The 13,327-nt window shown below is 41.7% G+C and overlaps 2 protein-coding genes across 6 annotated transcripts in view; one reads left to right on the plus strand and one right to left on the minus strand.

The window, feature by feature from the left end:
* keap1b (kelch-like ECH-associated protein 1b) overlaps positions 1–2,873 on the minus strand; it is a 49,333-nt gene extending 46,460 nt beyond the window's left edge. Inside the window, exon 1 of the mRNA XM_055642333.1 lies at positions 2,745–2,873. The gene's annotated coding sequence lies outside the window, so the exon portion shown is untranslated. The remainder of the gene's footprint in view (positions 1–2,744) is intronic.
* Positions 2,782–13,327, plus strand: part of LOC129701229 (acyl-coenzyme A thioesterase 11-like) — a 56,749-nt gene continuing 46,203 nt past the window's right edge. For 2 of the 5 annotated variants that reach the window (XM_055642335.1, XM_055642337.1), the window contains exons 1-3: positions 2,782–2,904; positions 5,501–5,705; positions 10,944–11,019. In XM_055642335.1, coding sequence (XP_055498310.1) covers positions 5,519–5,705; positions 10,944–11,019 — 263 coding nt within the window. In that variant the 5' untranslated portion in view covers positions 2,782–2,904; positions 5,501–5,518. Of the gene's footprint in view, positions 2,905–2,936; positions 3,300–5,500; positions 5,706–10,943; positions 11,020–13,327 lie in introns of those variants that run through there. The other 3 variants (XM_055642339.1, XM_055642334.1, XM_055642336.1) reach the window with 3 other exon arrangements.

The following is a 13,327-nucleotide window of genomic DNA, read 5'->3' on the forward strand; positions in this document are numbered from 1 at the left end:
GCAAATTGGAGATATAAAATGAAATGATTACCCGGGAATAGAGTATTATTTGTAAAATCTAAAACATTATATTAATTTGCAGAATAAAAATAACCCGTACGTTCCTCTATTTTTATCCATTTGCACTAATGGTTCTCCAGGCAGTCTAGGTTTGAATATTTGGCTTTTTTAACGCAATGCAGATATTCACCTCCACTATTCAATTAAAAAAATATATAAGACTTAGCTCCTCACACAGTGTCATTATTTTGGTTGGCTGCAGGATGCCAAAACCTTGATTTTTGAATAGCCTAAAACTGTCCCAGATACTAAATAAATCCCATTGTTTCCTAAAGGGGATATTTCAACATAAGAAAAAGTCTGCTGCATTCTAAATCAGAATTGAAATCTCCAGATCTCTCCCATATCTATATTGTTACTTCACTATTAATGTTCATGGGCCTCATTAAACAGATTTGCTGATTTTCAAGATGAATGTTGGAATCCTCATTTCTGCTCCTCCTCCTGCCCCATTGCAATTGAAACTCCAATTGCATTTCTGTCACCTGGAAATAGCTTACAATGATACAATAGTTTTTATAATCTCAAAATACTTTGCAGATAATAGAGTATTTTTGAAGTGTTATCTCTTTTATGTGGCAGGAAGTGTGGCCATATTTATGCCCAATACAAGATTTTACAAAAAATATTAGATTGTTCCCTATTTAACTATTTAGATGACATTGGTCTAAAGGGTAGGACACCAGGAGAACATTAATGTTCCTCAAATAACATAAGTACCTTTTTATTCCCACCAGAATATTAAGGAAAATCCAGAGATTTTATGTACATTAAAGAAATTATGTCAACCAGAGGGAGAATAGGGCCCCTGACAAAACAAAGCAGTCATCTCTGAGTGGAGCCGCAGGGGATGCGCAAGATCTTCAATGAGTAATTCTCTGTTTTTACCATGGAGAGAGGCATGAGGACTGGGGAACTTGGGACAGTTAATGGAGATGTCTTGGGGACATGGATAAACACTTTTAGGGATTGCAGCATTTAGACATCTTGATCAAAACCTTCCTCTGCTTCCAGTCTTTGAAACAAAACAACTGTTTATCTTAATTTGCTTTAAAATAACTGAACTTAGATCTTTCCCTGTTAAATGTTGGCTTTCTGTAAACCCATAGCCTCGTACAGTATTAACACATGTTTGTACATGTTTTTGGCAGATAGCCTTGTGAAGGGAGAAACAAAATAAACAGCAACAGGAAGAATAGGAACAATAAAAGTTAAGGAAAATAAATATTAATGCGGTCTAGTTATCAGCAACAATCCATGTGACAGAAATAGCTTGTATTTTTGAATGGATATATGTTTTTTCCAGTGAGGCAGTAACTTAACTATATAACTTACAACTGTAAAACCCCCCAAAGTAGTTATCTTATATATAACATAACACATGGGAGTCTGAAGAAGGGTCTCGACCCAAGTTGCGAGTCTGAAGAAGGGCCTCGTCCCAAAACGTCACCCATTCCTTTTCTCCAGAGGTGCTGCCTGTCCCGCTGAGTTACTACAGCATTTTGTGCCTATCTACAGTTCCTTCCTACACATGGCAATTGGAAACCAGAGCAGGCTATGCAGCCTGCTAAACTGTTCAATAAAATAATTACTGATCTTTTACCTCATCATACTTTCCTGTTCTAAACTCGTACGCATTTGTTCTCTTTCTATTTCAAAATCAATCAATCTCTTTAATACCAGGGACATAAGACACTGCAGATGCTGGAATCTTGAGCACAATATAAAATGCTGGAGGAACTCAACGGGTCAGAGAGCATCTGTGGAGGGAATGGACAGACCACGTTTCAGGTTGGGACTGTTATTCAAACTCGACCACTTTAATATAGTACGACATTGAGCCTCCAGAGCTCTCTTGGGAAGCAAATTACAAAGATTCATTCCTCTCCAGGTGAAAAAAAAATCTTCCCATCTCAGTCTTGAATGGCCTAATCCTTTAATTTGAGGCTGTGGTCCCTGGTTCCAGACACTCAAAACATTCCCACATCTATCTCTCATGTCCCATAGGTATTTCATAGGTTTCAATTAAATTACCCGTCATTCTTCTAAACTCACAAGTTGTTAGTTTATCCGTTTAGCTGAAACCATGCAGCTCCTCAGTTTTAGATATCAGATAAAAAATGCAAATACAAATGCAAAAGAATATTCCTAAATTAAATAACTGTGTCATATCAAAACATAGTGAAGAACTTAAGAAATAACATTAAACTCTGCAGCGAATACCACTTAAGCTACCAGGTCCAAAGGTAATTCTGACAAAGATGTTTTCTAAAGGATCTGTTAACTTCAATAACCTGATGATTAGCTGTAAAATATGTCCTCTGAAATATACAATATTCAATTAAATTCTGCCACTGGTATCAATCCTTGTCTGGTAACTGGTAGAATTTTAAACTAAGGGTCAGCAATTGTATAACTTGTCTAATATACAGATAATTGGGCCATTTTAAATGTTCAAGAAAGAACTGCAGATGCTGGAAAAATCGAAAAATCTTAAGTTCAGTCTGAAAAACGTCGCATATTCCTTACCCTGCCTCGCCCGCTGAGTTTCTCCAGCTTTTTTGTCTACGGGCCATTTTAAATGACAACTTTTGACATTCTCAAGCATTAAAAGGCGCTGTTCTGAGGAGGTGGTAGTTGGGAACATTATGGCATGGATTATTTAGTTATATCTGTACTCTCACCTGTGGAATGGAGCCAGCAGGGTTGTTGGTTCAAATCCCATTTCAGAGATTGAACACGAGACTCGTTAAGCTCAGTTACATTTGTCAACAGCAAAGTTGGGTGCTTTCCAATTTATCGCGCTAACGGGCGCCATGCAAATGCAAGTTTTTCCCAAGGAGTGTAAGTGTTGCGTAAAATAACGATTGAATGATTCAACGCCCTGAACTCGAGGCCAAGCTGTTTGTGACACACAGTCCCCGTATTTCCGAGGAGCCACTTTAGTAAAAGTGTGCAGAGTGACCGCGTGTGTCCCGGGCGGAGCGAGGTTGTTCGTGCCGCAGTCGGAGGCGCGCTGGGGTCGAGAGGGAGCCTTGTAGGGGAAACGCAACTAGCTCAACAACTCAGGCGCCAGGTTTTATCTGCTCACGGGTCTTTCCACCCCCCCTTCTGAGAGTCCGAAGGCCGCTCTGCTCCTGGTCGTGAGGCACGGCGATGTGAACGCGATATGGAGAAGTGAACTCTTGTCGCTGGTTTCGCACGGCCTGCTGTTGCTCGGAGCAGAATCTCGGGGAAAGGTCGGTCGCTGTCAAGTCTCCCCTCCCACTGCCCCTCTCCCTTACACCCCTCCCACTACCTGCCACCCCTCCCCCCTTCCTCCCCATACCCCCCTTCCTTCCTCCTCATACCCCCCTTCCTTCCTCCCCATACCCCCCTTCCTTCCTCCCCATACCCCCCTTCCTTCCTCCCCATACCCCCCCCCTTCCTTCCTCCCCATACCCCCCTTCCTCCCTCCCCCCATACCCCCTTCCCTCCTCCCCATACCCCCCTTCCTTCCTCCCCATACCCCCCCCTTCCTTCCTCCCCCTCCCCATACCCCCCTTCCTTCCTCCCCATACCCCCCTTCCTTCCTCCCCATACCCCCCCCTTCCTCCCCATACCCCCCTTCCTTCCTCCCATACCCCCCTTCCTTCCTCTCCATACCCCCCTTCCTTCCTCCCCATACCCCCCTCCCTCCCCATCCCCATACCCCCTTCCCTCCCCATACTTCCCTTCCTCCCCATACCCCCCTTCCCAGTTACCTGCCAAAGATTGACATGTGGCTGAATTGTATTGAATACCAGACCAAGTGCAGACCCGTTGGGTCTGTTCCCCCAACGTGCGGTTGTTGGGGGGGGGGGGGGGGGAGAGACGGCATGCCGCGTCACACACACTAAACACCCCCCCCCCCTTCACTCATGCTAATTACCCCCTAGATATTATATTAATATTATTAATTTGCTCCTTTTACCCCATAACCACCCTGTCTACTGACGCATAGCCCCCAACGTGCAGTCACATCTAGAGGGGGGGGGAGGGGGCTTAGAGAGTGAGGGCAGAGAGAGGGCAGAGACAGAGAGAGAGAGACACAGAGAGAGGGGAAAGAGGGATAGGGGGGTGGAGAGGAGGAGAAGAAGAGGGGTGGGTGAGGGGGGGGTGAGGGGGAGGAGAGAGAGAGGAGGGAGAGAGAGAGGGTGAGAGTGAGGGGAGAGAGGGGGTGCTGAGAGGGGTGAGGTGGGGAGCAGGGAGGGTGGAGGGAATAGGGTAGGGGCTGTGGAGGGGGGAGGGGAGGAGGGGGGAGGGGAGGGGGGGGGGGGGGGGGGGAGGAGGAGGAGGGGGGGGGGAAGAACCTAAAAAAACATTTTAGAACCAAAAAAGACACATTCTGCAAGCATTGTAGAACCAAAAGATACACTTTTTGCAAACATTTTAGAACCTATAAACACTTTTTGCAAACATTTTAGAACCAATAGACACATTCTGCAAGCGTTTTAGAACCACTAAGGCCACTTACATTTGAGTAGACATGTGTTCAGTGTTATTCACAGCTCAGAGAAACGTGACCCTACCTTCCTCCAGCTTGCAGACACTGATTGAGGCACACCACTTCCTGGTTTTATAGCCCCTCCCCCCTGCCGCCAGCAGGGGCAGCAGAGAGAATGGGGGATTTTGTAAAATCATTAATATCTCTGTCATTTTTCATCGACGGGAAAAATCCTCGGCACAAATACGGCGGAGGGGGGCTCTGAGCAAGGTGGCTAAAAATGACGGCCGTAGGTAGCAGCGATCTCTCGGAAATCGCAGCACAGATGGCCAAAACCGGTCAAGAATAGATAGATAGATAGATTAGATAGATAGATAGATAGATAGATAGATAGATAGATAGATAGTATATTGCTCTCCTGAAATGCTGTCATGGAGGTATATAGTAATGAAGTTACTTAAGGAGCCTTTTGGCCCAACTTGTCGATGACGATAAGTACATTAATCCCTCTAACCCTTTCCTATTGTGTACCCACCTGTCCAAATGCCTTTTCACTGTTGTTATTGCACCTATATCAACTACATTGTTTGGATGCTTGTTCTATATACCCTCTGTCTGGAAAAAGTTTCCCCTTGGGTTCCTTTTGCCTTCACCCTCTCAAGTTAAACAAACAACCTCTAGTTTGTTGTTTTCCCCACCGCTGGGGAAAATACTGCATGAATCCTACCTGTGTTTATGTACTTCTCCAAAACTGAAACAGTGCTACCTAACCTGCATACCACAAACATCCTCAATTTTGAAATTGAGATAGTTTCTTTCTTGTAATTTCCCCCAAATTGTGGTGTTCTAATGTACCATGACCCTGTGTCCCTGTTTGTGCTTTATTTTTATTGGTATCCTGAAGTACTGTTATTTACATTGATGAACATTTTCCTACAGTCTTACTCATCATCCAAATTGTGTCCCCTTTACCAGGATTTCCTCAAATTAACAATGTCGGCAAGTGAACAATTGGAGATACTCGAAGAGCCACCATTTATCCTCGAAAATGGGGTTAAGTACATTAACCCGACAGAAGTGAAAATGAGCCAGTTCATCCTGCCTTGTCATGCTAACCACTGCGGGGAACTGAGTGTAGGACAACTGCTGAAGTGGATGGACACAACTGCCTGTCTCTCTGGTGGGTTGCACATTTGCCAAACCTACTTTGCATGATGCCATATCAATGCCACCTGTAACAAATAAAGAGTTAGGAATTATTATGATGAAAAAGCTGGGTATTTGACTTGTCAAATCTATTTTTCTCTCTGTATTCAGCGTGAATACAGGCCCTTTGGTGTGCCGACCAGATATCCCTGCACAGTAACACACTAGGGACAATTAACAATTATACCAAGCCCATTAACCTACAAACCTGTACGTCTTTGGAGTATAGGGGGAAACCGGAGTGCCCGGAGAAAACCCACGCAGGTCACGGGGAGAATGTACAAATTCCATACAACCAGCACCCGTGGTCAGGATCGAATCCAGGTATCTGGCGCAGTAAAGCAGAAATTCAACCGCTCTGCCAAGGTTCTACCTTGTACCTTGTCTAACATTATTTACTTATACTTTATTTTCTTCTTAGTCAATTATATTTTTGAAGAATTTTTGGATTAACTTTAATAATGTTTTGTGACAACCCATTTCATATTTCAGCATTTCGCACTGAATGTATGGTCCGTTATTTACGAGGGTTTACTGTGTAGGCATTCTGCTTGCTCTCCTCCATTCCTCGCGCCTTCCATTCTACCCACTCCCACATGTTCTAACAGAACTAATCATACCACAACGTTATATTTCTATAATCATGCTCGGTCGAGTAAATGTAGGAATTTTTAAATTGCAATATTTATTTGAAATAAACTAGTAGTGCTTCCTTGCAGCATATTGGTTTTGAAACTGAAACGCTGTGTAATGAATAGGATGATGTTGTACAACTCCTGTCCTTAATCAAAGGGTAGGAAATGCTAGATGACACAAAATGCTGGGGTAACTCAGATAGACAGGTAGCATTACTGGAGAGAAGGAATGGGTGACGTTTCGGGTCGAGACCCTTCAGACTGATATCAGGAAATGCTGATTTATTCATTTTAAACAACCACTTTCTCAGTAAAATTCTCAGAGTGCAGTCAAGCAGTATCCATAGGCCAAACTGGCGACTCTGTATACTATCTCAGCAGTTCTACTGCTGTACACTTGTACTTTGCTCAGATGCTTATCTAATCTGTATCTAAGCGCTTGTATATAATGATACTTGTACTGAACTGTATACTAAAATGAATTTCACTGAACCTCGGTACCCCTGTAACAAATAAAGTACCATACCAAGAGCAGATCAGGGAGTTTCTGGAATAGCGTCTCGTGACATGGTTTAAGATCACTAGTATTCCAGTATCGATCTAAATTCTCATACCAATTCTCAAATGGTTAATCAATTTTCAATATGTTTTGGCAGCTATTGTGGGAAAACTGGCAGGCCAGTGTCGACCTCTATTTTCAAACTGGACATTAAGAATCAACTGCATTGGCAAATAGACCAGAATAGGTAGAAATGTTAGGGTCCCAGATTTCAAATGGATTAGAAAACCATTCTTATGATAAACTGGAAGGTTTTTGGATGTTTCATTGCATCCACTTCTCCAGTAAAGTAATATTTCTTGGAATGTATTTTCATTTTACAATTTCCACCAGCATTAAAATAACAAAATGTTTCAACGTTGCCTAGAAACCAAACAGCTGATTGATTTGCTTTGCCTGCTCACATTCTGGGACCCACCCGCTTGTCCTTTCAAGGGCAGATTTCTGAGCAGCTCATTTGATAAGCATGCCCAGTCTTTTTTCCAACAAAACTACTAACTACTACCAGCTTTGTTTTGCCGCTGTAGTTCACATCGATTGCCAGGTGAAGCCCTGATTGATGCGCCTCTTTGGGTCTGGCGACAATGCAATCTCAGTCACCAAGGCCAATGTCAGAAGATCCTTCATGAGGTCAAATCCACGGAAAGAGTCCACCCCTTAGGTGGTACCTGCCGTGTTCGTAAAACCTGCACAGACCAATTGAATTTTTTGTGGATATTTTTCATCCTTATGACTAAAATCCAAGGTTTCCACCTGTTTTATGGGGACTTCAACAATAACAGTGCCCAAGGAGAGTATGGCAACATGCTTCAATGACTTCTGACTAGTGCCACTAATGTCTGTGGTGATGAAGTGTATTTTTGAGAGGTTGGTTCTGGAGCATATCAACCCCTGCCTTAGTAAGGATCTGGACCCACTACCATTTGCCCAGCAACCCAATAGATCAACAGGAAACGTGATCCCATTGACTCTCCACTCTGCACTGGACCACTTGGACAATAAGAACACCTCTGTCAGGCCGTCGTTCATCAACTACAACTCGCCATTCAACACCATCATCTCATCTAAATATCAAACTCGGAGATCTGCATTCTACATTCCTAAGAAATTGCATCCTAGACTTCCTCATTGACAGAAACCAATCAGTATGAATTGGCAATACTTCCTCTTTGTTCAGTTTAGTGTATTGTCACTCGTACCAAAATATAATGAAAATCCTTTGTGGTGTATAGTCAAAGAAAAGACTACATGATTACAGTCAAGCTGTCCACAGTGTACAGATAAAGGGTACGACATTTAGTGCAAGATAAATTCCGATTAAAGATAGCTCGAATGTCTCCATTGAGACAGATGGGAGGTCAGGATTGCATTCTAGCTGGTGAGAGGATGGTTCTGTTGCCTGATAACAGCTGAGAAGATGGTTCGATAACCATCAATGCAAGAGCACCTCAAGGCTGTGTGCTCAGTTCTCTGCTCTAATCGCTCTGACTTTAGGAGAGGAAACTGAGGATCCATGAACCTGTCTTCATCAATGGAACAGCAGAGCAGAGAGTGAATCGCTTCAAGATAATGGGCGTGCATATCTCTGAAGACTTGACCTAGGCCCAGCATATCGATGTAATCACAAAGAAAGCTCATTATATCGACAAATACTCTATTGAGCTTCTACAGGTATACAGTAGAAAGCGTACTGACTGGTTGTATCACAGCCTGGTTCGGCAACTCCATTGTCGTAGAACGAAGGAGGCTACAGAGCGTGATAGTCCATCTCAAGCGCTGACCTCCCCACTGGCCACGGGATCAATGAGAGGTACTGCCTTAAAACGACATTGTCACACCTCCTCACCATGCTCTCTCTTTGCTACTACCATCGGGGAGAAGGAACTGGAGCCTGAAAACAGTGACCACCAGTTTCAAGAACGGTTATACCTGACAACCATCCGGCTCTTGAAAACTACACAACATTATCCTCAGTAACTATGATCTCCTATCAGCTGTGTCTTTGATTACACTTTGTACTTTGTGTTTTTACTTTGCATTATGATGGTTACCTAGTATTGCGGGTATTCATTTATTGTACTTTTTATTGCTGTATACGGTTTGTGGGTTATTGCATTTATGGGCCTGTTAGGTTGCATCAAGTAAGAATTATTGTTCCGTTGTTGGTGCATATGACAATTGAACACTCTTGATTCTTGACAGGCAGGGTGCAAAGCTAAGGAGTAAAGGAAGTCATTTAAAGCAAGAGGGACTGGTGTTAAGATGAAGAAAGATATAAACAAACTTTGGAGATGAGATATTGAGCAATTGGGTTTGGGGCTGTTGGTACAAATAGGCCGGATTTGGCTTAGATGATGTGACTGATGAAGATATTAATTGCAAACTGTTAATGATGAATCAATTTTGAAAGGACAATAAAGCCAGAAATGTTGGAGTTTTTTTGTTTCTGGAGGTATCTGAATGAGTATGGCGAGTTTTCAATAAATTTATAAAACATGACATTTTATATTCAGTTCCGAGCCAAACGGTGCCAAAGCTATGTTGCTCTGGTTCAACTGCACGACAGGTGCGGGAGTGTGGAAGAAAACAGTACCTTTAATTAATACTGAATTATTTTGGATTCCTGGAAACTGAATTGTTCATTTGTATGGTGGTGGTGAATTTCCTGGCAACGCTATGTGTGTGTCTCAAGGAAGTCCTGCCTCATTTTGTGTCATAGGTTAGGCATTGCATTTTTAGCACTTGAGTTGTTGTCTATATTTAGTCTTTATTGATTGGATGTGGCGTCATTTGCTGGAGGGGTTGTAGCAATGTTATGAAAACATGTATTTCAAACTAGTTCTCCGTATGTCTGTCTACTGAACAAAGTAGCTAGAACTGTACCTAAAGGTACCTAAAAGTAATCTAATTTCAAGTGGTTGAAAGATGACTGCAGTGGAAAATGTAATTTGACGCATGCATTGTTTTGAAACATTGTCACTGAAATTGTTGAATATAAATGAAAGAGCTGAACCATGTTTAGGAAATTAATATCCCAGTTTCTGCTTTTATTTTGCTGTTTATTCTGTACTTAACTGTGCTACATTTGACTTTATTGCACCCGAAGAAGACAAACTGCACAAAATTGAAAATTATTAATTTCCGGCCATTAATGTCAAAAACCATTAAACTTGATTTTCTTGTTCCGAGTCATTCTTTTCATACCATATTATGGGTCCAGGAATCTGAGATATGTGCATTAATATTTTAAGCAAAGCAGACACCTATACTTTATTAGATCATACTCGGAAAGTGTTATTGATCAGCCATTGTATGAGTACCTTAATTTTGTATTTAAATGAACTGTTTTGGGCTAATAAGTAATGTCACAGCCCCCTTTAGTTCTGTCCTGCATTTGCATCCAGGCCAGCAAATGTTGTTGTTCATTGTTTCAATGCTTGAATTCCAACATTTCTGATAATGGAATGAATTGAATTATGAATCATAGGTTCAAGGTGAAGGGGAAAAGATTTAATAGGGATCTGAGGGGTCGTTTTTTCATACAAAGGGTGGTGGGTGTATGGAACAAGCTGCCAGAGGAGGTATTTGAGGCAGAAGCTATCCCAACATTTAAGAACCAGTTAGACTGATACATGGATAGGACAGATTTGGAGGGATAGTAACCATTGCAGGTGGGACTAGAGTAGTTGGGATGTTGGCCGGTGTGGGCAAGTTGGGCCGAATGGCCTGTTTCCACGCTGTATCACGCTATGACTCTATGACCTGCTGCTGAATTCACACCATCCTTAATCACAAATGTTTGCTATCATTGAGTTTTCAAGGGCATAGCAAGTTTGTTGCCTGCTCAAGGAAATATGATTTATTTTTCTGGAATATCTTACTATGAATAAATGCTGTATTTTTCCACAGAGTAATGTAAATGTATTCCATCAAATGATTATGTGACTTTTAAGGTTTAAATGTAATACTTGTTGACAATACTTTTCTTTTTTATTCCCCCTTCGCCTCTACCGTACAGCGGAAAGACATGCACACTGCCCATGTGTTACTGCCTCAATGGATGACATTGACTTTGACTTTGAGCAGAGACTCAGGTAGTGATTTTGAGCTTTTTGTTTACATCTGTTTCCACAATCGAGAGAAAACGTTGCTTGTTTAATATATGCCAATGACATTGCGTCAGAACTTGGCTACATTAGAGTTTACGCCAATGCCTTTCGGAACAAACAATACATCAGCTACATTCCACGATCTTTACGCATTCAATTCAGGTCGGAGTTACACCCACACTTATATCTCTGAGTTGGGATTCAGCCAAGAAGCAAGAGTTGAAACGTCTCTAATTGGAAAGGTTTAAGGTTAAAATAATCTACTATGTGACATCCTCAGCAAAATAATGAGCAGTTCTTCATGGGAAGCTGGAAAAGAAGTCTCCTGATCCCAGTATGGCAAGTGAGGTATAATCAGTTTGCTAGGAGATATGTAAACTGCATAATGTTTAAGAAGGAACTGCAGATGCTGGAGAATCGAAGGTTACAAGTTTCTCCAGCTGTTTCCTGTAAACTGCATAATACTGACATAGAATAAATGCTGCTGAAGCTTTAATGGAGGTTTTAGCATAGATTTATTTTTGTTATGTGTCCCCTTGAATATTAATATTTCATAGTTCTTCACATAGAGGACAGTTTGAGTGTTTAAGGACTGATTTGAATTGTCTAATAATCTCAATTTTGGACACTTAATTTAACATTTTTTTTGTTGTGTTGCAAAAATAATTTCAATTCAAAATACTTCATTAGATACAGAATATCTTGTGTGGTGGCAAGTAAGTTTTCAGTCGGGGATTGTGGGATCATGAGAAAGCAGAAAGTACACTATTTCATACAAGACTGATTCCAAGATTCCAGATTCCAGATAAGACTGATTCCAAGTGCGTTGGCTAGACTGGGAGTTCACTAGATTGATTACTGAGGTGCATCTGTTGTTCTGCGAGTAGTTGAACAGCTGTACTCTGGGGCTTCAAAGAATGAGAAGCGATCTCATTGAGAAATAAGTTTAAGAACACTCAACACGGTAGATGCTTAGACACGTGGACCTGAAAAGATGGTTTCAAGGCCAATGATCAGATCAGCTTTTGAAAAGCAAAATATACGCCCTACAGATTCTGGAAATTTTCAACAAAAATAGAGAATACTAGAGGCAGTCAGCATGTCATGCAACATACTGTATATGAAGATAAGAATGTATTAAATGTTTTGGATCAAGGGCCTTTCATTAGAACTAAGCAAAGTCCACTTTTGCTCTCCCTCACTCTTGCTTGCACGCTCGTTCCAAATGGCCTGCTCTTGCTTTTTTCTGCTTTGAGCATTTGCTGTGCTATATTATTATGTTAAATAACTTGCCAGGTTTATTTTTCTTTATAAAGCTGCCTACACCTTAGCACATATTTTATGGAGTCGAATTACTATACTGGTTTAAAGAAAAATTAGACCTGCAAGTCTTGTTTGTAGCAAGTTGGAACATGAGGTCCCTCAGCTGCCTGCTCTGGCAAATCATTGTTTTCTCTTTCTGCATTTACGTTTGTTTCCTTTGATTCTAGCTTTCCTATTCTGAGTGATTGGCCGCAACACCACTAAGTTTTTCAATTATTTGATTGGCCTCTAATCATTTAATGTTTAATTTAGAGATACAGTGTGGAAACAGGCCCTCCGGCCCACCGTGTCCACACCAACCATCGATCAACCATTTGCACGTTCTATGTTATCCCACTTTCCCTACACACTAGGGGCAATTAACCTACAACGTGCATGTCTTTGGAATGTGGGAAGAAATCGGAGCACCCGGAGAAAACCCACGTGATCACAGGGAGAATGTTCAAAGTACAGATAGCTCTCGTAGTCAGGATCGAACCCTGGTCTCCGGCACTGCGAGGCAGCAGTTCTATCATTGTGCCATTATGCCACCATTAATATAAGGAAAAACTCAATGTCACAGTAATTTTAAGTACAGTTGCTTTGATGTATTCATATATTCACCACCTGCCTGTATAGCTAATCCTAAATCAGCTGTTTTTGTCCTGCCATATCACTGGCTCTCTCCCTTTCCCCATAGATTACAGGCTTTGCTTCTCTCCAAACTGGGAGAGCCACTCTGGCACCAATAGAACATTTGGAGGATGCATTTGGAACTGCATCCACTATCTCCAGAGTCAGCTTTTTCATAGTTTTGCATTGCAGATCTTTTTTTTACCTTTAAAAAACAAAAAACTGCTGCTACTTTCCCAGCTATTATATGCAAGTTTTATTACATATGTCTCGCTTTCCTTCGTTAACATGCATGCCATCATACAATTGTTTGCGCCCCGTGAATATTTCTTGATGTTTTTTTGCCCTTTGCCATATT

This window comes from Leucoraja erinacea, chromosome 10, assembly GCF_028641065.1.
Source record: "Leucoraja erinacea ecotype New England chromosome 10, Leri_hhj_1, whole genome shotgun sequence".
NCBI lineage: Eukaryota > Metazoa > Chordata > Chondrichthyes > Rajiformes > Rajidae > Leucoraja > Leucoraja erinaceus.